The sequence below is a fragment of the Anas acuta genome, chromosome 12 (genome assembly GCF_963932015.1).
Source record: "Anas acuta chromosome 12, bAnaAcu1.1, whole genome shotgun sequence".
NCBI lineage: Eukaryota > Metazoa > Chordata > Aves > Anseriformes > Anatidae > Anas > Anas acuta.
This window is the reverse complement of record NC_088990.1, coordinates 20,830,939-20,854,697: the sequence shown is the minus strand read 5'-3', so window position 1 is coordinate 20,854,697 and position 23,759 is coordinate 20,830,939. Positions and strand designations below refer to the sequence as shown.

Here is a 23,759-nt window from a genome sequence, read left to right as displayed (position 1 = left end):
CATTTATTCAGAGGCTGGCTCCAGTATGAACTGAAGTCAGGGCTCTGATCTGGAAGCTAGGGGATAAAAATACAGCAGATAAATCAGTATGTTTGTAGTTCTAGTTGGATGTCAGTTGTTGAATACAAGTTTCAATTTGGAGGAGCCTTGGTCAATAAATATTGTTACAGGCAATGTATAATCTTCAGTTCCACACTGAAGGCCCTTGTACCTTACAGAAACAAGAGAGCTACTGCATAAGCACTAGCAAATTCAGATACAATAAGAACTGATTCCATGTTTTTGTACCAAACTATGTTGCTGTTGTTGTTGTTTTGCTTTTTTCTCTCAAAGACAGAAATGGGAATAGAAACAATAAAACTGAGATAAAATGTTGTATTTCATCAAATGACTTGAAACAAGGAAGTTTTCTTGAACTACAGGGCCAAACTTTTATTCGTAATACCAGAAAATATAAGCAATAGCCACAATTGTATCTCAGGAGATCCCAACAGGACACAAAGAAACTTTTTCACTGGGAGGGTAGTCTACCACTCAAACATGTAACCCAAGGAGGCTGAGAGATCTTTGTTAATGGAGGTTTTCAAGACCCACCTAGCCAAGGCCATCACAGATTTAATGCTGTTCTGGTGATAGCTCAGATCTGACTGGGAGGCTAAGATACACACCTTCAGAAATCACTTCCAGCTAATGTTTCTATGATTCTAAATCATACTAGGTGCCTTTTACTTACACAGTTTCTTGCACAGTTTCACAAAGTTAACAGAAACTTGACTTTAGAGCCCATGATTGTAAACATACTCCAAAATCAGTCTTACCGAAACTGAGTTCACCTATCACTAATACTGATCTTCAGATGTTTGCTTACATTTAATGTGTTTTTTTTTTTGTTTGTTTGTTTGGGTTTTTTTTGATCGTTTGTTTATTTTTTTATATCAGCTAAAAAAGGATGCTAAGTTATCTAAGATTACCCATCACTGGTTACTTGTCAAAGTACACAGCATCTAAAAAATAACATTTCCATTTTTAAATGTTGATTTTGTGTTAAATTAAAACTACTTTTTGCAGGGTAGAAGGAGATTAGGAGAAAGTGGGGAAGCATTGCACTTGACAGCCTGGCAAGCAAAGATATAGAAGGATCACATTCAGATCTTGTTTCTCTCCTTGATAGATTCTTTGTCCTGGTGCACTGTGAAACTATACAGTCACTATCCAACTCAGTATTTAACTGATGAAAGACAGAAGAATTCTTAAATTCTTCTGGTTAATCTCTTTTCTTAAACAGTCGGGATGTATATTAAAGGCTGATATAAGAAACGCTTGCTTGCTTCATTCAGCTAATGAAGAAAACCTTTGACAATCATAAGAGAGATTTTGGCTAGGGTACTCCTATCAAAAAGCATCATCGCTTGAAGACTGATGGGAGTAATTTACTACTGCGACATGGAATCCTTGGAAACATTCCAAGTGGTCAACAAACCATCTTTCAGTTTATTGCTCTGATTCTGGGCTGTAAATTCCATTTAAAGAAAGAATAATTTGTAGGAATTGTGGAACATAAGTAAAATATTTTATCTTCTTATTACTGACAGGTCTTGGAGTAATCATAATTCTTCTCGCCACGATGGTAACCTCAATTACTGGGTTGTCAACTTCTGCAATAGCAACTAATGGGTTTGTCCGTGGAGGTAAAATCTTTAGGGTTACTAATGCTTTCAAGCCCTGAAAGATCTTTATGTATTATTTTCATACGATGCAAACCAGCAGGATGATAAAACAAATAGTACATCAGCAGGAACCAGAAGGTAACAACTCTAGCCAACTCTAATCACCATCTATGGCATATTTGAATTGTCATTTTTCATCAATTCCAGATTTCAGTTCAGTCTGTGAAGTACATTTCAGATGTTCCTGCCTAATGCTGAGTGAGAAACGGCATCTGAATTTTCATGGAATTTTTCCATTCTTACCTTGCAACAGGTCTTTAATGTTCAGAGCCTTCCAGGTTGGACATCCTTGGACAAACTGAACACAAAGCACTCTTCCTCTTATTGTGAAGACTGATGCAGATCAGCGGTATCTTCAATTTAATACTTTCTTGTATAATTCTTTATAATACTCCTTACATTTCAGCTACTTCTTCAAAGATGAGCACATATTATCACTGGAAAATTAAAGAGCATATCAGGTATTTTATGATACAAAGTTTTAGTACATTTCAGATCCTTTAAAAGTTGTAACTGAGCTGCGTCTGAGGAAAACAGCAAGTTCTTACTGCATCATTTAAGCAGAAAAGGTATTTGAATACACCTGTATATACTTTCTTTTTCAAATCTTTCAGGTCTTGGAATCATAGTTATTGCTCTGAGTGTAGTAGTAACAACATTAACAGGTATCTCCATGTCTGCCATTTGCACTAATGGAGTAGTAAGAGGAGGTAAGTGAATATCATCTCATGAAAAGTACAAAAATCTTCAGACTTGAACTAGAAAAAAGCGGGAATTGAGATAACTGTGTTATAAGCAAAATAAGAATAAATAAATATATTTGGGGTGATCTCTCTTAATAGATCAAACAGCAAATTAAAACATATGTAATCTTCAACGTTTTCTGACGATAAATATTAAGTGAGATGAGATGAAATAATTAACTGACAGAGTAATAAGCGCCATTTATGGTGATATGAAAAAAAAAAAAAAAAAAAAGATTAATGACTCATTGCATCACTCTTTGGGAGCTTTAAAAATGTGTCACAGTATATGATTTTTTATGCTTCATGGATCCAAGTAAAGCAGAACCTGCCTAGAGGTGAGGTTTTCTCTGCTCTGTGTTACTGCATTATGGATCATGAAAAATTGTTTGAAGGTTCACTTTTGCATACTAGGATTCTTGCAGTAGAAAGGCATTCAGAAGAGTCAGAAGTCAGAACCACTACAAAGCACATTTCTTGGTTTTCAGTTAATATATTAATACAGGCAAATCTTTATTATGTTTGTTAGACTTAAAGTAGAGATTCCTGTGATATACGTGAGAAAAAATGAGCAAAATCTGAGTATTTAGTTGTGCTGAAATAACAGTAATTTCTGTCTGCAGGTGGAGCATACTATCTTATCTCAAGAAGTCTAGGTCCAGAGTTTGGTGGATCTATAGGACTTATCTTTGCTTTTGCAAATGCTGTGGCAGTTGCTATGTATGTGGTTGGATTTGCTGAAACAGTTGTAGAGCTTCTTAAGGTAAATGTAAATGTTTCATATATATTGTTAAATTGGGACCTTTTATATATACATATTTGTTTTAATGGTGACACTTTTCAGCTGTGGCTTAGGGACAACTTTAGCAGGAAAGATGCTGGTCTTTCTAGCCATGCCATGTAGTGCTTTTCCATTATTTCTACTTTATGAATATGTCATACATTTCTCAACAAGAGCCTCAAGCATCAGAAAAGGGGGTAGACACTTAATTAAACAGCCAAATAATCCCAGCTATGAAGAGCCAGCTGGACCATGAAATACAAACATTTGGCCTCACAAAACATTGAAACTGATTGAACTATGACAACTCATTCCTTTCTATTTCACCGTATTACCTAATCCCACCAGCTGGGCCAATAAGGACTGGTCCTAACAACTTTTTTTTCTTTTTTTTTTTTACTGTTTCCAGGAGAGTGATACAATAATGGTAGATGAGTCCAATGACATCAGAATCATAGGTACCATAACTGTTGTATGTCTCCTTGGCATCTCTGTTGCTGGTATGGAATGGGAAGCAAAGGTAAAGTTTTAAAAGAACATACAAGCAAGCAGTATATTAGAGTACTGCACTCTAGAGGGTTTGTGCATGAGGGATGCTATACAACAGGTGGGATTTTCAAAAGCACTCAGCTTCAGTTTATGCTTAGCCTTTCTAAAAACAATAACAGTTTAACCATTACATTCATTGAAAGCACTATTACTCTGTGCTCTTCCTCGAACATTCAATTAGGAAGGAAAAGGAAGTTTATGTTTCACAGACAGCTTGATTATATTGATTTTTATAATTCATGGCATCATTTATAGCCTTGGGTAAGTGCTTCTTTTACCCTTATTTCTGATGCAGTTTGACAGAATAAACAGTAGTTAAAACAATATATGGTTTTATCACTGTAATCTCTCAAGCTCTGATCAGCAGTTGAGCTCTATTTGCTAGCCATTCCTTAATCTCTGATGATATCTGTTATTCCTTCACCCTCAAAAAAAAAAAAAAAAAAAAAAAAAAAAAAAAAAAAAAGTTAAAATTTGAAATACTTCAGAGTGTAGAAATCAGGTCCATAATTGGACCCTTATTTTCATATTCCGCTGTGATGTAAACTTAGAACTACTTGTAAAGTTCTAAGTTCATATCTTTTTATTTCTATTAACAGGCTCAAGTTATTCTTCTAGTTGTTCTCCTTATTGCCATTGCAAACTTCTTTATTGGAACAGTCATTCCTACTAACAATGAAAAGAAGGCAAGAGGCTTTTTTAATTACCAAGGCAAGTACTGTTCATCTATCACAGAAAAGTAACTTTGCATTCTTTGTGGCTTCATACTGAGTTGAGGATTCCACTGAAAAAGGTCACAGGATAAGGATCTTTGGCTCAAATTTAAATAAGCTTGCAACCAAAGCTTTTTCTTTCATCTTTAATTTTGAGTATGTCTCTCTGCTGCTGAATCTGACAGCATAGTTAGCTACAGTTTGAGTCATTTGTGTATCAGCAGAGCACAGACAGACCTTTAAACAGAGCTAAGTGCAAGTGCTGCAGTGACACTCCTGTCACTTCAATATGGCTCTGTGGCTTTGAGATGCAGACAAGCACATCGTACTGGGGACCAGACTGAGGAAATCAAATTCACTTCGCTTATGAGACAGATTCAAACCCAGACATCCAGATGTGAAAGACTTGATGAACTCTGGAATCAAATCCCGTTAACGTGTTTCATTTTCACCTATATTTGCAGCATCAATATTTGCAGAAAACTTTGGACCAGATTTCAGAGGTGGAGAAGGATTTTTCTCGGTGTTTGCCATTTTTTTCCCAGCTGCCACTGGCATTCTTGCAGGAGCCAATATCTCAGGAGATTTGAAAGTACGTATTTTGTTAACTTCATAATACTAGCTGTAGGCTGAAAAAAAGAACAAGAAAAATGATTATGAATCAGCACTGTATTCAGTTTTAAATCATGTCTGATTTTAGGAAGCAAAATTCTCACTTTTAAGTACCTGTTTTATTATTTAAAAATACCATTTCACATTTTCTATTGTAATACATTATGGGTATTTACACAAATTACTGCAATCAGATTTGGGTTGCTATATCATTTAAAGGCATATTTCAATAAGCCGCAGTAATGTAGCCACAATGGCCTGTTTGCAGAACATTACATAGAGAAAGTATGTGTGTATCTCCTGGTGCTCTTTTGCAAAATTTCCTATAACATCATCCCAAAAAACAGACCTGTCAAGCTCATGTTTGTACTCACAAGAATAAGTGGAGACCAGCTTTGTCTGTTCAGGGTCATAGCAATGGCAGAGTAAACAGAGCATTTAATGAAAGCAAATGTGTCCCAATCCCTTGTCACTATGGCTGCTCAAAGGAAAAGATGCAGGTTTGCAGCTGTGGCAAAAGAAAGGTGTCTGAGGAGAAAAGGAAAGGAGGTCCAAGGGTGCCTAAATATCTTGCTGGGGCTGTTCTGTGAAGTCCTCGCTCCTTTTGCAGTACAGCAGTTGCACAAGATGCTACCTCCAGCATCTAAACTCTAACTGTAAATTAGAGACAAGAATTTAGTTTTGAGTGCCCTCTAGTTTTCTCGACTCTGCACAGTGTGTTTAACATGAAGAGTGTTTAAAGCTAAACACAAAGATTAACTAATTCAAAGCTCAGAAACATTTTGTAAAATATCTCTAGCAAATATACGGCAATGCAATACTTTGCAGCATTACAAGAAAACCAAAATGCAACAGGGTAGGCAGCAGGGTATCTATAACTCAAGCTTTGGAATCTTATACTTAAAACAAACAACAAAAACACCATAAATAAAATGCTAAAAAGGCACCGAAGAGAACAGGCTTACACCTAGATTGCCCCAGCATGTCAAATGATATTATTTGATTTTATCATATAGACTCACTGTCTTTAGTACCTTAAGGATTTGACCAAAGGTCTGTTAGTTCTGCATATCACAAGTTCACCAGGATCCTATCAACCCTGATAGCCGGTTTTGTTTCCCTCCCTTACGCTGACTCTATGCCTCATCTCCTTTGTTTTCAGAGGACTCCTTTTGAAGTCAAGCACAGAGAGAAATACATAGAAACTGAGCCACTAATAACATTTATGAGATTCCATTTTTAATTAAAAAAAAAAAAAATCATTGTACTTCTGTCCACTGGGACTGAATCAGCCTCACACAATCTCCATCCTTTTATCAAGCAAAAATAATTCTTTTGCTATACATGGTACTCTCTATCTATGGCAAACTCCCAAAGCAGCAGCACTTCTTTCATAAGCTATTTGAAAGAGTCTGAACAGACCAAGAGAACCAGGTCTCCTGTTGGCTCCCTGCAGCTGTTTCAGTCTGGCAATAAGTAAAAGTCTATGACCAGCTCCTCCAGGCTGCAGATTCCCCACTGAGCATGTTTAGACGCATTAGGTCTAATTAAATTAACCAGCCTCCACAGAAATCCAAAAGACAAGCTGAGTATTTAAATTGTAAGATTGACAAACTTTGTTTAGAATTTGTTACAAACACCTGTGTACATGCTTCTGTAGCCACTACACACTTAGTAGGCTACTAAGTAGTAAGCTACTCCAGAGTCTGCTTATGGAAAGAGCTCATCTTCCTAGTGACTTCAGAGGATTTTGGAGCAGGCCTCAAAATGCTAATGGCATACTAAATGTGTTTAATTATTAATATATTTTAAAAGTTGCAAAGCAGCAAGAAGCTTTAACTCTAAGATTTAAGATTACAGTGATTAAGACTGCAGCATAAAACTCTACAGAAACAGTGACCAGAGGCACACCAAAAGTGTATAAATTAAAGTTACCAGGATGTCAGGGCAAAAGGTCTTATGGAGCTGAAATGACTTTGAAGTTATTTTTCAGTTCAATAGGCCCTTACCTCATTTAAAAATATATAGTAATTATTTATGCAGTTAAGTCATTCATCCGTGTTTCACACAAGTCACCAAATCTATATACATATTTTTCCATGCAATTAGTGTAGTTGTAAAAGTATATAAATTTGTGGCTTAAACGTATTCCAGGCATCTATGACAAAAAAAAAAAAATCACCAAAGGAACTTAACAAGGCAATTCATAGAGTGCTTCCTACCAGAAACAAACACACAGTAGATTATAAGGTTGGTTGGTATTGAACGCCACTTTAAAATTACAATGTATAATGCAGGTCATTGCATTTTTTTTACTTACATGAAAGTAAAGTAAGTAAGTTGCATGAATGAAGCTGATATTATTGTGAGACAGTCTATAAACATTATAACCCAACCTTATTAAAACATCTAAATTAAACATCAAAATAGTGAGGAGTAGTTTGTTATCAAGATACAAGTACCAACAATTACTAGTTGCGGATCACAAAAGTACTGTATTCCATTCAGGGTGACTATACGCAGCTCTCTTACTGATTAACCAAAAATGGTCCAATCTTGTCATCTGCACAAGCATGATGACAACCTCATAAACTGCATTGATGCAGACGTGTGTTACACTTGCTTAAACAATTGCTTACAGCAAAAGCCTGATCCAATTACAAAGGCACAGAAGGGTTAGTGAGAACATGAGCTGTATTCAGGTCTTTAAGAGGCTGCCTGCACATCTATTACCTACTGCTAGAGAAAAAGATGTCATGTTGAACGGAATAGTCTCGTAGCCTGGATGTGACCATCCAACAATCATCTGGACCCGCTCTAGTGATTCAAGCAACTAGATGTTTAGTTCAGGAACTATTTATCCACTTTATCATTAAGACATTAAAATAAAGGCCATTGCAGCAATGTAAGGGGAGTTTAGAGCACCCAGAAATGCAGAGTTTAGGACTCTTCTGCTGCTGTAAGCATTAGCTCTGCTCCTGCAGACTATGTTTCTCTATGAACAGGGATAGGAGCATGGCACCACAGACTGTTTCATGGCTATCAATGTGCTGGGACAGGAGATGTTGGTGCAGCTGTAAGTGATAAAATTGTACCTTCTAAAAGTATCTTCATGTTGCAGTGTGGTAGGACTCACTGGTATGCAAATGCAATCAAAACACAGCACGTGAACTCACTGTGTTTTGGTCACTGCTTTATTTTAAGGATCCACAAGGTGCAATACCCAAAGGAACAATGCTGGCCATTCTGATAACAACAGTTGCTTACATAGGCGTTGCAATATGTGCAGGTAAGTATAAAGCCTCTGTTTCATGTCTTAATTTACACAGATATGAAGTCTGAAAGCCTAGTATGCAAATGAGTGATTAAACTCAACACCTTTTCATCCTGTGAATTTATTATGTAGAAACAGTTGCTTTGATTTTATTGAATGTAAAAACAGCGAATAAAAATAAATAATCAGCAAAAGCAAAGTCCCTGTTTGGCAGCTGGATGACATTTGCCTTGTTTGAGTTTACACAAGAATAGAAAAATGATTTTCATTGAACTTATACAATTACTTTTGCATTTGATTCAGTGACAGACTACTAGCCTATAGTATCCATGAGTGTAGTAAAGATTCAACAACTTCAAATCAATCTGCTCATCTTTTCTTTCTCATTCACTTTGAAGTTTCATATGGCTTCTATTTACACTCATTAGTCTTAGTAAGCACTCATCAGTGTCATGGCAATACACTTATTTTATATGTTGTGTATCAAAGACAAATCAATTGCCTCTCTTCAAGAAGATGCCCTATATTACTAACTGCTCTACAATATTGGAATGTGAGGTAACAAAAATGAACACAAGTATAAAAAGGAGGCTAGGTACTGTGTTGGATAAACATGCAATAAAGTTCTCATTACAAGGGTATACTAAATTTCTGATCAAGAAATATTTTTTTTCTTCTATTTGAACAGTACAGTAATAATGAGTGTTGTAAATGACACCCCTCTCTATGACCAAATATCCCAGCATTGTATGAAAGTCCTGCAGGGTACTCACTTTCCTGGGAGATGAATCTCAAGTCTTCCTGACTTTAACAATCCTTGTACTTTATACAAAAGACGGAATACTCGAGTCAAATTTCAGCTCAGATATCACATGATTTGGATCTACATTTCACTTTCAATTACAATTGAAGCAGTCATTTTTCATTTTGCTATAAATTTTTGTTAATACATTGTTCTGTTCTCATAAGCAATAGCTGTATTTCGACTTCAGAGCTGTCTACTATTCAGTGTAATATTTATTTATTTATATACTGATTTGCTAAATAGATAACGGTTACTTTCGATTCTCAATAACATTTTTGACATGTTTGAAAATACAATATGAACTTACACTTTGGCTGTTAAAGACATAGAGATCAGCTTTCTACATTAACTCCATATATTTCTTCCCATTCTAGCAGCAAACTAGAAAAAACAGCAGAAACATTATCATTAAACACAAAGACTACAAGCAATTTATCCTCTTCAAGGTTTTTCTTACTGTACTGATCTGTGACAATTTAAACAGATGAGGATCTGGGTCTCTAAAGCAACTGTGTGTCCTTGTTAAACCAAAAAAAAAAAAAGTGTGTCTGGATCTAGGACCCGCATTGACATGTTACCTTTGAATACTGACACTTGTAAAATTTGTCACAGACTGACAATCTACTTCTCAGTTAATTTATTATTGATCTCCAGTGTCTGGTTCTCTACTTTCAGAAAAATGCTAGTCTTCATTAGTCAACTATTTGACTATTTTAAGAGTAACAGAAATAAAGAGTTGCTTAAAGATAACATAAGAAACTTAGCCAAAGTACAGGGAAGTAATCTCTGCCTGACATGAAAACACTACTCTTTGGCATGACACTAAGGCAGTGACTGTACAAAATATATGCAGACTGTGTCAACGTATGGCAAGAACATTCTTGTGGCATCATGAGGAAGGAAAATAATAATATGCTGTTGTGTCCACAGCCTCCTGTGTTGTCCGAGATGCTACTGGGAACATCAATGATACAGTTGTATCTGGAATGAGCTGCAATGGATCATCTGCCTGCAACTTAGGCTACGATTTTTCCAGATGCAGAAATCAGCCATGTGATTATGGGCTGATGAATAATTTTCAGGTTTTAATGAAATATGTATAATCATAAGCAATGCATGAATACATAAGTACAAACATGCGAAAATATTATTTACTAACAACTGACTGCAACAGAACATCCACTTTCATCTAAAAAAGTCTAAAACTGTAGGAATAATCAAAGCAAAACATTCTTGCATTCCTTATTACCTTCACACTGCCATCACTAGCCTTCCCAGTACTCTGCTAAGGTCTTCATCTCCCCTTTCAAGAAGTACCATGCAACGCTATCTACTCCAACACCTTCAAACTCAAAGCCTAGACTTAACAAAGACCTCGGGAACTCCTGTCAGATGAGCAGCTCATCTCACTGCTCTTTACACAAGAATGTGATTTTTACCTCAGGGGTGCTGTGGCCGCTGTTAGAGGCTTGTGCCACTGCACGAAAGCCAGAGCTCCGACTTCTTATAAAAAAAAGTATCCAAAAATAGTCAAGTGGGAAGTAATGCAATCTTTCTCCTAGGCTAGAGATACTGTCTGCCATTTTTATCCTTCAAAATAGAGCTTAGGCAAAAGATCAAAGAAAAGCAGTTCTTCTGCAGCACCACAACCACAGCTCCCAGATGTCTGTTCAGCCCCTCAGCTTCACAGCCCCAAGAGGAGCTCACCACCTACCCGCACATGCTTTTAAAGACACTTGCTTTTTTTTTTTTTTTTTTTTTTTTCTTCCCAGCTGGTTCTGCTAAATGACAGGGCTGGGTAACCACCTTGAAAGGGATATACTGTTCCTGTCGCAGACTACTTTTCATTCCTTCGCAGACTGTTTTCCTTCCTTCCTCATTCCCACCTCAGTTCAGCTGCCCAGACTCAGGGGAACCCTTAAAAGCAGTGACTTCACTCATGCCATGCACAGAGCTTCATTTCTCGCATTTATCCTTGCCAGAGTGAAGTCAGAAAGAATTATGTCTTCATCTGACAAATCTCCAAAATTAACTGCTCTCTTTCCTGGAGTACTTCCTACACACTGAAAAGCATCTGGCAACCACATCCATCCACTTCATCTTTTTCTTCCTTCTCTGGTGCTTCTGAACTTAGCAGCCCTTTTATTGTAACGGTGGTAAAGGCCAGGAAAGGCCCCTTTGGAAGGGCTGAAGGAGGCCTGACGGTGCCCAGCATCACAGTTTGTGGTGTGGCTGTTGTGCCAGCACAGTCACGTATTCTTCTCTTGCTTTTTTAGCCATATTAAACAATAATAATTAAAACAAACAAACAAACAAACAAACAATAACAACATAAAACAAATCTCAGACCCTCTGACCACATTTAGCACTTTGGGGCTCTTTCCTGCTGTTTCCACTTTCCCTTTTTACTACCACTGACTATTTACCCATCAAGCAGAGACTGTGACTTGTAGTAGCCAGTCAGTACGGGAGGTAAGGAAATCTCACAGATATCATTTACCTCAGCAGATAGCTGCAGGTTTTTATAAAAATTCAGCTGTGCCTCAGTTGCTTTTCACTGAAACAGGAATAACACTACTCCCCTACCTCACAGCTGGTTTGTAGTGTATTGAATTTAGGACCATGAAAAGCTGTACATAGAGTACTTAAATGGATCTGTGATCAAAAATGTATCCAAATGCAAGTCTGATTTTTTTTTTTTTTTAAGGTGATGAGCATGGTGTCTGGCTTTGGTCCTCTCATCACAGCTGGCATCTTTTCTGCTACTCTGTCATCAGCTCTGGCATCTCTTGTCAGTGCACCAAAAGTTTTCCAGGTAAAATCAAAATATCCATTTCCTTATACTCTATTTTACTTCAAAGACGAACAATTTAGTTGAGCTCTGTGCCAAAAGTGATAGGTATTTAAACAACAGTAATATATGTAGGAGGACAAACCAAGGGAAACAGTACATAGAATGTTTTTCTACAGAAACAGACAGGTCTTGGCAGCCTCACAGAGGGGGGAGCATTTAGGATGGTAATGTTCCTTTGGTCGGAACTCAGCTTGGTGGCAGAAACAGGTGCTGGTTTTCGATAGCTTCAAGGCTATTTTCAGGACCACTTCTATCTCCTGACAGAAAGCCAGCCCATAGCTCAGTAATGCCAGGAACATGCAGCAGCCCTCATTCCTGTACTGGCAGGGTGCTCAGACAGGCTCTCTCCACACTCCACCAGGGCACCAGCTATGTGTTTCCCAGCAATGTGAATGGGAACACGGGGCACGGGACAGAACGATAGCTTGCACCCTTACAGCAAAGCTCTGATTTCTTCAACAGTTTCCTCCAGTTTAGACTGTATTTAATTCTGTTCATGTCTTTTTAAAGTACTGGATAAGTGTCAAATGACTGTGATTTTTTTTTCTGCTATAATTTAGCAGGATATTGGCTTATCACCTTATTTGAACGTTTACATGCCGTAGCAATAGATGAACTTGAAGTACTAAGATAGATTTAATTTTTGTTTAGCAAAAACCTAGCACAAGCTGTCACTCACATATGGTGAATTTCTTCTGAAAGAGATCACTGCTCAGCAGAATTGAATTCTGATTTGTCTACCAGGCTCTTTGCAAGGACAACGTCTATAAAGGGCTCCACTTCTTTGCCAAAGGATATGGAAAAAACAATGAGCCAATCAGAGGATACGTTCTCACTTTTGTGATTGCTATGGCGTTCATATTGATTGGTTTGTATATAATTACATAACTGCAATATATGTTTTGAAAGTATATAAACTGACATTTTAATACAATGATTAGCTATGGTTAGGAAAACTTCCAGTCAGGTAAGCACACTCAAAGCTCTGGCAGCAATTTCATTACTCTTAAAGCAAAGAGAAACAAACAGGGACTCTGGTAATAGCACAGTACCACCAGAGCCTCATTGCCAAAGATACTAAGCGGGTGCAGCTCCTGTTCATTTCACTGTAAGAGGGCAGCGCTTAGAACTATATCAAATAAGGCAATATCCAACTTTGAAAATGTATTTCCAGTTCATATTGCGTATGGATGTGAAATAATTTTGAGATAATTAGGAGGCCTACTCTGTCAAGCCTTTCCCACAATCAGCTCAAAGGCACAGCCCAAATTGCCAGCACTGGTGGCAGAAAAACTTAGCTACCATATTGAGTGTGCTATCACTATTATCAGTAATTTTGGGGAGTTGGATCTTTTAAATTATTTTTTCTGAGATTTCAATTTCAAATTTTGTGACACTCTCAACAAATAGGAAGTTTAGTAAAGAGAATTCAGATCACCATTTAAAAAGCAAAACAATACATTTTGACTAAAAGCCTTTCAAGAAACACGTGTCCTCTGAATAACATATTTAAAGCTCTGAAATTCATACCAGATCCACATCATTAAGAGGCAGTCTGCAGGACTGGAGCATCAAGTATAACCTTACGTGGCATATATATTATTAAAATGAGCAGACACACTAATATAAATGAGGGTATATCAAGGTGGCCTTAAATTAGTGCCACAGGAAAATAGCAAAACTCCCTGAATAAAAAATTCAGACAGTATCCAGATTTAATGCAGTCAGAAGAAAGCTATCCACAACCTAGGAAACTGATGCTTGTGTGTGTGTCTTGCAGCTGAACTGAATACCATTGCTCCCATCATCTCCAATTTCTTCCTGGCTTCATATGCTTTGATTAATTTCTCCTGCTTTCATGCCTCATATGCAAAATCTCCAGGTGAGTCGTCATTCACCAGTGATTTAAGGGTGGGCTACACAGACTTATCTCTGCAAGTTTTCAACTGTATGTCAGAGAAAGCTGCAGTACCTGTAAAACATCTAAGCTATGTGATCTGAGGTTTTACTGCTCCCATTGAATATGATGACATTTTATTTATCTGCAAGAGACAAAAATAATGGCTCTAGCCCTTACATTCCCTGCAGTTGTACAAGATGAAAAAGACTTTGGTGAATCCCACTGGAGCAGAAAAGCTCTTCCTTAGGGTGTATTTCTCCTCACTATCACTCAACATGGATGAATAAAAAGCTATGCTACCTCTGACCACATAAAGTAAGCAAGGTATACTGGGGTATCATTATGCCTGTCTCTGCCAGAACTATGGTGAAATTTGCAGAAGGTTCATGAGCAGTAACTGTGCTAGTAGTAATACAGCCTTGGAGGGAACACACAGAACAAGAACAGGTCCCCAGAACAGCATCAGCTCTGCAGTGGCTAGTAGCAGAAATGTAGGGTAGAACACAATGAGGGCCTCTACAAGGGTAACTTGGGAGTTACTCTTTACACTTGTACAGCAAGGGAAAATACAGGCTTGCAGGCATATGCATCACCACAGATGAACAGTCCTCCTCATCATCATTAACGGAGGGGTGACACTTTAAAGACTAAAGTCAATCAGCTGAGCAGCACCATTTAGGGCACACAGGAAAGACATGTTCCTGCTGATATGAATAAATTATTCAATTCAAGAAGCAGAGAACACATTTTTGATTTCCAGCATGAAGAAACCTGCAGTGGTAGCAAAAATGCCTACATCAGCTTCCCTCCAACAGATCTGCATGGTGCCATTTGTTCAGAGGGCAGAAAAGATGAACACTTCTGCTAATTACCTGCATAGCTGAACAAATGCAGATCTGCTTTACATGGCCTTAGAGCTGAGTAAAAATTACCCCTACATATTTCACATACGTGCATCTGATTCAACTCTGCCACTACTTAACATTTCCTGACAAAACCGTACCCTTTTTTTTTTTTTCTAATTTCCTCCAGTTAATTTCTGCCAATTCACAATGATAGATTATCATAATTGCAAGGCTGCAGGATAGCAAATTTCTTCACAGCAGGACCTTCCCATTCCCTCATTACAAAGATGATCCAAAATAGGGTTGCTCAACCTCTCCTCATATCTTCAGTGTTTTTCTCCTCTCCAAAGAGTCTGCTCTGTAGAACACCTAGCAGAGACCTGCAAACCATGGAGGCTCGCTGCTTGCTTCATTTTCATTGCTAGCAGGGGAAGGATTCAGTACTGCAGCTGAAGAGCAGTAGGAATAATATCTTTTTTAAGTCAATTGTCAATGATTTTATTTTTATGCAGCAAGGCCAGGCAATTTACAAATTTGAAAGACACATGTACTTAGAGCATTGGGACAAACTGTCCTCTCAGCAAGCATTTAGCTTCTATTAAAAAGTTCTATGCGTATGCATCAGAAGGACGTAATAACCTATTACTTGGAGTTACGGGAAAGCCTATTTTCAGTTCTGAACTAGTGAACTTTATTTTGGCAAAAACACATAAAAGCCATTCAAAGCGAGGCTGGACAAAGCAGCAGGAAGCAGTTTATAGTGAAAGGTTTGCAAGCCCCAGTATTTGGTATGTATAGAAATCTAAACCAGCCAATACCCTGGAAGTACCTGTTGCCTGAGAACTTGCACATACCCCTCCCAACCCTTCTGACAGAGCCTGAAAAAAACTGCATGTGAGTCTGTATGTGCAAGACCAGTGGATTGCCATTTGCTTTGTATATTTTTCTGCTCTTCCAATTTCCTCAATTCTCTTTAAACAGGTTGGAGACCTGCATTCAGATATTATAACATGTGGGTATCACTCTTTGGAGCCCTGTTGTGCTGTGGCGTCATGTTTGTCATCAACTGGTGGGCAGCTCTCATCACTTATGCCATTGAACTCTTTCTATATATTTATGTGACATATAAGAAACCAGGTAAGGCCACAAGACACTTATTTTATGTATATGTTATGCAGCCTCAGCAGACTTTACTGGAATTAATTCTGCTTATAGAAGCACCCATTCCTTCTTCTTAAACACCTTTCCTTACAGGGAAGTTTGAACCATCATATCCCACTTTATATAAAATAGATTAAGACAATAGTTTTCTGGACTTTTGCCTTTTTAACAAGCACTTCAGGTTCAGGGCTTTGTATAAATGGTCCAGCACACCAGTTTTTTCCCACATCATTATTAAAGAGTTAATCTGGGCTTTCACTTGAGTTTCACTCATAACATTTTTCCATCCATACACAAAACCTTGCTTGAATTTTGCTGTGTTCTTAGCTGTCTCGTCTGGCATCCTCACTCAAAAAAGTGAAACCTGCTGCCACTGTACAATAAAAACACAAGCTGCATTGTGAACCGATCTTCCTCCACTACCTTCATATAATTCCTCAGTAAATCATGAAATATAGGCACATTTTACTGCTGGAAAAGATTGCTTAGTAGCTCAGCAAATCACAGGAGCTGTCCTTAGAAATCAGTGCACTATTGCAATACAGCACCAGTATGAGACAACTTAGTCTGGTTATTCATAGCCAAGACTAAACTAACCCAGGTCCAGATTTTAGTGCTAACCATCTGAATACCTTGTTCAGTGAAACAAATAATACAAAGAAAAAAGGCAAATCTCCCAGCATAATGTGCTTTCATTGCAGCTAGGTTGATACAGCAGCATCTGGTCTGAGCCTGTGTTACTCTTTTCTGTGTATATTAGTTCATCGTTGTGTGTCCTCCCTATTTGTGCTCTCATACCTACTGGGATGGTCTGTGGCTCTTTCCCTGTACACCACGAATGCAGCTGTGAAAAGATGGGGTGTCAGAAACACATTTGAAGATTGTTGCCCTTTTCCTAGTATATTACCAATGAACGTCCTTGCTGGAAAGTAGCAGCTTAAAGCCTGGTTACATTCACTGAAGACACCAAGCAAAAATCTATCCATCTCCAACTCTCCAAGATAGTGACTTTTGTTCAGCACTTACCTACCAACAATGGAGTGGTTCAAAAAGCCTAATATTCCTCAGAAAAGAAGGCCTCTAGACATCCTTCTACTTACTTTCACTAAGCATTAGCTCTGTACCTTGACATAACTGGACTTGATCTGCATTCACGTTGACCTCAGTGTGGAAAGTTGTTTCTTATCTGCCTCCTTCCACCAAAGAACAGAGAAGACAATCTATATGCCAAAATTAGTTTGGGAGAACAATTTTTGCCCCATACAGAAGAACAGAACTAACCAGAGCTTGTGATATTCCCTGCTAATGGATTAATTTGAACTTCCTCAAATTCCACACCGAATGGATTGCTCAGGGCTGTCCATTTTATACATGGGGAAAGGGTACAAAGTTAATGAAACATGTAAGAAAACATTTCCCAAGCAGAAGAAATAACTTTGCTTATGCTTTTTATAAAAATAATGAGACAATTCATTTGCACGTTGTTTTTGCATCACACAAACTAACTTTTCTTATGAAGCATAAAGAAGGGTAGATCTATATCTAAGCATTGTAGAATATACACTGCTTTGGCTCATAGATAACATGATTTCTGACCTTTGTAATAGAACACAGAGAAGAGCCCATGGTTTAATATGCATTATTTATCTTTATTATATGCAGAAGTAAATTGGGGCTCTTCTACACAAGCTCTTTATTATATTAATGCCTTGGACAGTGCTCTGGCTTTAACTGCAGTGGAAGATCACGTGAAAAACTTCAGGTAAGATTTCCAGTGAACAGCTGAATGGCTTACTCTGAATAAGTACATTACCCAATTAAATACAATCTGTTTTTTCCTCCTAACAGACCCCAGTGCATAGTATTAACAGGAGCTCCTATGATCAGGCCTGCTCTGCTAGACATCACACATACTTTCACAAAAAACAATGGGCTGTGTATCTGCTGTGAAGTGTATACGGTAAGGTCAACTCGCATAAATACAAAAGTTCAGCACTGATGGGTGCTGCATATCCCCATTACACATTCCACTTTCAGTTGGCACACAATGTTCCCACTGGTGCTGACAAGCTTCTGTGCAGACCATGAAAAAGATTCACACTGAGAATGAATTTTGTCATAAGTCTTGACAAGAAAGCTATTGGCTGATGTAGAGCCTGTTGGTAAATGCCTCATTGTGATGCATTTCAGAGCTCATAGTAGATGGACCAAAAAAATTATAAAAGTTTTAAAAAATAAAGCATTGCAATTTTTTTTTTAAATTGACACAGTAAGGTTTAAAAAAAAAAAGAAAAAAAAAAAAGAGGGAGGCAGAGTTCTCTCAGGAATCTAGCACTAGAGACAATTACCTAAGCTCTGTTTCCAGCTTTGCCACTCATTTGCAGGGGGTTGGCAAGTAATTCAGATCTCTGTGCAGTGCTTTCTCCAGAATTGTAACACTGCTAATTTTGAGTATAAACATAGTTTTCCAAGATCTTCTAAAGAAAGAAGCAAAATATATTTCTAGCTATAAGTAGACAGGAAGTTGTGTATTTTAAAAGGATGAACATTAGACTTTAATTAGGAAATGACAAAAATAGATGGGTTTGTATTATAGAAGAGAAAACGCATTTTAAATATTACAACAACCTTTTGAGAGGAAATAAAAGGTCCATGACACTAAAAGGGACTGCAGAATCTAACTAATAGAGTCACTCCAGACAAGATAATGTATTCTTCCACATGAGCATAAGAATAATTCCTTTGATGCTGTCACTTTGAAGAATGAAAGTATAGAGAAGCTACATGTGATTTTTTCCAAACTGAATGAATCTATAAAGAGTGAATGGCCCAAATCCTTTTCTATTGTAATTATTGGTAGCTTTCCCACTGCATTCAGTAAGCACAGAATCAAACTCAAGAAGATCCTGAGATTAGGCAGATTCATAAGGTTGATTTCCAGCATGTTTTCTGATTTATTTAGGCACATTTCTCTGATATTACCACTTTCTATGTAGAACTGAAATTTCATTTTAGTCTACAAAAAAAACCAACTATGTCTATTTTGTCAGTGTAAGCATTTTTTCCCCTATTATTTCTCCAGTAACAAAAGCTAAATTTAATTTGATTGGTAATAAAAGTGTGACACGATGAACCTTAGCAATTTGCAAAACTATGGCAACAACCGGATGATAAAATTCCTGTCTCCTGGGAGTGGGAATGTCATAATGTATTTAGAATAAGTTTGCTGCCATAGTACAAGACTGTGAGGTGTCTTACTGTCACATAAGCTTGCAGTACTCCAGAGAGAGCTATGACTGGAAATCCAGGCACTGTACTGAAGATACAATACATATCATAACAAAAACAGCAAGACCATTTACCCACAAATGTAATATCCAACATATTTTGCCTCAAAGGCTGATATGCTGCTAGCTATGCTAAAGTTTTGAGACTATGCCAAAGGGAACATCTTCCATTCCCTATCCCAAATGAGGGCAATAAACTTCCTGGGAACATGATAATGTTCACAAATGGGTAAAATAAATATAGGAATTTAACATACAGACAGACAGCTTCTAAACCATCTTTAAGGTTGTGGCTGCGTGTGGGCTTGAACAGTGATTTTCCAGTGAAAAGGGCTATTCTGCTTTTCTCCCTGTTTTCACAAATATTTTTGCAAGGTTAATCTTCATCTGTACCGAAATTCACTGCACAATTGCAAAACATGAACAGTGATACAAAGGAGGAGCAGGGGAGGACAGATAGGCTATCTGATGAAGTGGGACTGTCCCCTTGGACAGCAGAAGCATCTCTGTGCAAGATATTTGTAAATGTTTTATTTTTTTTCCTTTTCACGAATTCACAAGTTCATTAATAATGCAGCAAACTCTTCTCGAGTTACATGTTAAGAAATACTCCAGTAAGCTTAGTGTCACACAAGAGTGCAGCATCGTCTCTGAAAGATCATGTGCATTTACCTCCCTCCTCCTGTACTTTCCAAAAAGTCATTCATTAACAGAACTATGTGAGGGATGATGCCTGAGTAAGCATCAATCCAGCCTGCTTTTGATCAGATCAAAATTCACATTATTATTTGAAACAATGAAAAATGTGCAGATAAAACATGACACACAAACTCTGCCAGATCATTTTCTTTTTCAATGCTGCTTTATACATGGAACTTGCTGAAAATTTTCTCCTTTTCTATCCCCTTCTCTCCTTTTTCTATCAGCCAATACCAACTAAGTGAAAGTAAATGTATTGCAGTTATTTCTACATCTCTATAAACATACAGTACATCCAATTTCCTTCCTTCCAGAAAAAAAAAAAAAAAAAAAAAAAAAAAAAAAGGTATTTCAGCAAGGCTGGAAAGCTCTGAGACAAAGAAATTTTGAGTTTACAATCCATATCACCCATTTAAAATTGTTTTTAAATTAAGTGATTCTTCCTGTACGCTTCATTTCAGAGTGAATATCTTTCAGTTTCAGTTTTATGCTGTTCTCGATTGGGAAATTTTGAGCCTATAGTATATGTTATGGCTAAAAAAAATAAATATATCTAATTCTTCCTCTACTCAATTTTAACCAATTTCCTAGCTTATCAGGAGAAGCTACCAGATACTAACTTACTTTAAGTATGAAAGATTTAAATATGAATTTTGAAATACAACCTCCTGAGCATGAGTTTACCAAGCCTTTCTAGTTTGTTGTATAAAGTTTTATTGAGTTCTATTAGTTTCCTGTCCCTTTGTAACCAAAATGGCAGCTTGCACCCTCAAAACTACTAGAAATTATAAAATAGTAAAGTGGTGACTGAAGACTGCATGGAACTCAACTCCGTAGCCAACTCAAGTTCTAAATTATCTGTTTCTAACAAACCAGTCTGGTACCACTTCCCTCCTTAGGAACAAGCAAACACACTCACTTGATTTCAAGCACTTCCAAGTTATCTGCATCTTTCTGACACATTTAATTATTACTTCTGTCTCTGATGTTGCTGAACACACTCCCACAGTTTACAATTCCACTTTCTATTCTTCCTCAGAAAGCAAAAACTACCTGTACAGCCAGTAACACTCCAAAGCCAGCATCTTGAGCATCTGTCTCTGTGTTTCATCTTCACTGCAGAAGAGCTAGATTACTGTTACAGATTTCTAAAAATCAGTATAAAAAGGAATAAACAAGGCCTCACAAACCTTAACCTCACACCTCAAGAGCACAGATTTTTGAAATCAGTTGAATTCCAGATATATGCTCCCCAAACTTATCTTATCTGTCTAAATTCCCTGCTGGCAGCCTTGATGTCTCCCCTGGGCCAAATCTTTCTGGGGACTGATTGCCAAGCTGAGAATGTACCAGGTCTTATGACTTGGATATAGACATGGATTTTGCCTCATTAAATTACCAGATGACCGCTGGGAGGACCTGGTAACAAAGGCAGTTACATGTTTAATTGTATGGCAACATATCTTTCTCTTCTTATTAGTAGATAGTAGTTTAACAACGTGTATTTAGATCTGCTCAGCCTTATTTATGAAATCATGTCAGGAAAGGAGTTTATTCACTCTGAGATGTTTCATCATACCTTAGATATTTTTCTAAGATGTTACAGCCCAGAGTAGGAATCCTTTCTGTCAGAATCGCTATATTTAAGTAGCATTAACAGACTCAGCCTTCTTGAGCAGAACGTGAATTATGTTAGCAGCCTAGTTCTTTTCAAAGGGTTGAATCTCTGCAGACTCTTTTGGGAAATGTATTTTTCTGACTCTCTCCATTTGCTCCCACAGCAGACTAGGTAACTCCTTCAAAATCACTCTGTGTTGCATAATACAAGCCTTCTTAATAATATTTTATTGTATCATGCAGGGACCACGCAAGCTGTGCGTTAAGGAAATGAACAGTGGCATGGCAAAAAAGCAGGCCTGGCTTACAAAGAACAAAAGAAAAGCCTTTTATGCAGCAGTGGCAGCTGACAGCTTCAGAGATGGAGTCAAAAGTCTCCTTCAAGTAAGCTTTTTGTTTACAGAACACAGAGAAGAGTGCTACATCAAAGCATCCCTTTATAGAAAGCATTTCTGTTTACTTGTTAAGAAGTCCCGTGTATGTATGGAAAATGTTATAAACAGAGAGAGCATTCTAGGGGTACATGTATTTATATTACAGGTTATTTCATAAACAGATCTAGTTCTGAGCTATGGAATTATGAGACAAGGCAGGCTGATTCTTTCCTAAATGAACAAGATACTTCCTAAAAACAAAAACAGAGGCCTCTACAGGGCATCATATGAATGTCTGTGCAGCTGACACTTGATACACTTCAAATCAATTCTATTGCTTGGTATTATGCAGCATAATAAGTTGCTAAGATTTTTTTTTTTTTTGCATTTATTGAAAACATAGTGTAATAAACATACATTTTTGCAGAGAAGGCCATCTAAAATAGTGGGCAATATTTTTCTATTACCCTAAGAATAAAGCAGACGTTTTCCAAAAGTCCATTTTTAAATGGCCTTAACAACAGAGGCACTTTTTATGTTTTCAATTTCTCTCTCTCACCTGTATTTAAACGCAAAAGTACTGAGACAAAATGTAGAGAAAATTTGTTCTATCAAAACTTGACATGGGTACTTCACCTTTGGTTTAAGCATTGTCTCAGAAGGAGATCCTTCTAATATTTTTGAGAACAATCATAGTCTAAAGATCTCTTCCTTTTCATTACTACCTAAACCACAAATAATTCCCAGCACACCAGAATAACCGTATAACCACTGTAATAACCTAAGAATAAATGTATTGGTTTGCCAAGCACTTATTCATTTGAATGTAAACAATGCAAATCTAACAGTGTTACCCCAAAGCCAAACAAAACAAAACAAAAAAACAAAACACACACACATACGGACAACCAATAACAACAAAGAAAGAAACAACAACAAAAAACATACCAAGATTTCAACAGTTTTTTGTTGAGGTAAAAGGTTCCCCATACTCCGAGTATTCAGATTTCTATAAGAATTAAGTTAGCTTAAACTAGAACTGATAGCCCTTACTTTTCCATGTTTTAGCATCCAGTTCCAGTTTTGGAGGCAAAGCAATATATTGACAATCCATTTGTTCTTCCTGTTTATAAACTGTAATTTTATCTACAGAGCATGCTTAGCTGCTTCTGGATAAATAACCTTTTGGAATGAATACAGAAGAAACAGAATAGAACAGCAAGTTTCTAAGCTCAAGGCAAAAAAAAAATATTCTTAAGAGGATATGCCTTCTCTACATATCTGAGGTGTTCAAAAAGACTTCAGACCCAGTTAATCTATTGGGTATTCCAAATCTGATAAAAGCTTTGTGTTATTGTCTTAGAATGAGCATACAAACAGTGCTTGAACTCTCTTTTGATTACAAGTTTTTGAACCATTTTAATGAGAGCATGTCAGAAGAGATGTAAATGAATACTTTAGCAAATTTAGAAAAATTACATTTCTGTCATCTAAAAATCATTTATAGTTGGAGTGATTTAGAGCTAATCTTTTTGCATGGGTAGGAGCATGAAGGACATTCATGAAATGCAATCTAGTCATAAGCGTGTCCAGAACATTATTACTTCAGTTATCTTTCACCATTACTTCTCATTTACAGTAAGAGCATGTGTGTGTGTATTCTCAAGCAGTGTTTTAATATTGATAGGCGTCAGGCTTGGGTAGAATGAAACCAAATACCTTGGTGATTGGATTTAAGAAGGACTGGAGAAATGCTGCTGCCTCGCAAGTTGAAAACTATGTGGGTGTTATACAGTAAGTCACAGTTCAGCATCACCT

At 37.2% G+C, this 23,759-nt stretch overlaps 1 protein-coding gene and 1 long non-coding RNA gene across 8 annotated transcripts in view; one reads left to right on the top strand and one right to left on the bottom strand.

Annotated features, from left to right (window-relative positions):
• The window catches only part of SLC12A1 (solute carrier family 12 member 1), a 51,778-nt gene that overhangs the window by 12,391 nt on the left and 15,628 nt on the right, over window positions 1–23,759 (top strand). For 3 of the 7 annotated variants that reach the window (XM_068695985.1, XM_068695983.1, XM_068695984.1), the window contains exons 5-20: window positions 1,593–1,688; window positions 2,342–2,437; window positions 3,094–3,233; window positions 3,661–3,771; window positions 4,400–4,511; window positions 4,978–5,105; window positions 8,330–8,414; window positions 10,135–10,286; window positions 11,912–12,019; window positions 12,803–12,926; window positions 13,839–13,940; window positions 15,785–15,940; window positions 17,627–17,726; window positions 17,813–17,924; window positions 21,811–21,951; window positions 23,629–23,735. In XM_068695985.1, the coding sequence (XP_068552086.1) occupies window positions 1,593–1,688; window positions 2,342–2,437; window positions 3,094–3,233; window positions 3,661–3,771; window positions 4,400–4,511; window positions 4,978–5,105; window positions 8,330–8,414; window positions 10,135–10,286; window positions 11,912–12,019; window positions 12,803–12,926; window positions 13,839–13,940; window positions 15,785–15,940; window positions 17,627–17,726; window positions 17,813–17,924; window positions 21,811–21,951; window positions 23,629–23,735 (1,870 nt within the window). The remainder of the gene's footprint in view (window positions 1–1,592; window positions 1,689–2,341; window positions 2,438–3,093; window positions 3,234–3,660; window positions 3,772–4,399; window positions 4,512–4,977; window positions 5,106–8,329; window positions 8,415–10,134; window positions 10,287–11,911; window positions 12,020–12,802; window positions 12,927–13,838; window positions 13,941–15,784; window positions 15,941–17,626; window positions 17,727–17,812; window positions 17,925–21,810; window positions 21,952–23,628; window positions 23,736–23,759) is intronic. The other 4 variants (XM_068695988.1, XM_068695986.1, XM_068695989.1 and 1 more) reach the window with 2 other exon arrangements.
• LOC137863113 (uncharacterized) overlaps window positions 2,446–23,759 on the bottom strand; it is a 43,730-nt gene continuing 22,416 nt past the window's right edge. Inside the window, exons 5-8 of the long non-coding RNA XR_011100696.1 lie at window positions 9,512–9,585; window positions 7,135–7,283; window positions 5,500–5,779; window positions 2,446–5,142 (exon numbers count right to left, since the gene is read on the bottom strand). This is a non-coding gene — a long non-coding RNA (uncharacterized lncRNA). The remainder of the gene's footprint in view (window positions 5,143–5,499; window positions 5,780–7,134; window positions 7,284–9,511; window positions 9,586–23,759) is intronic.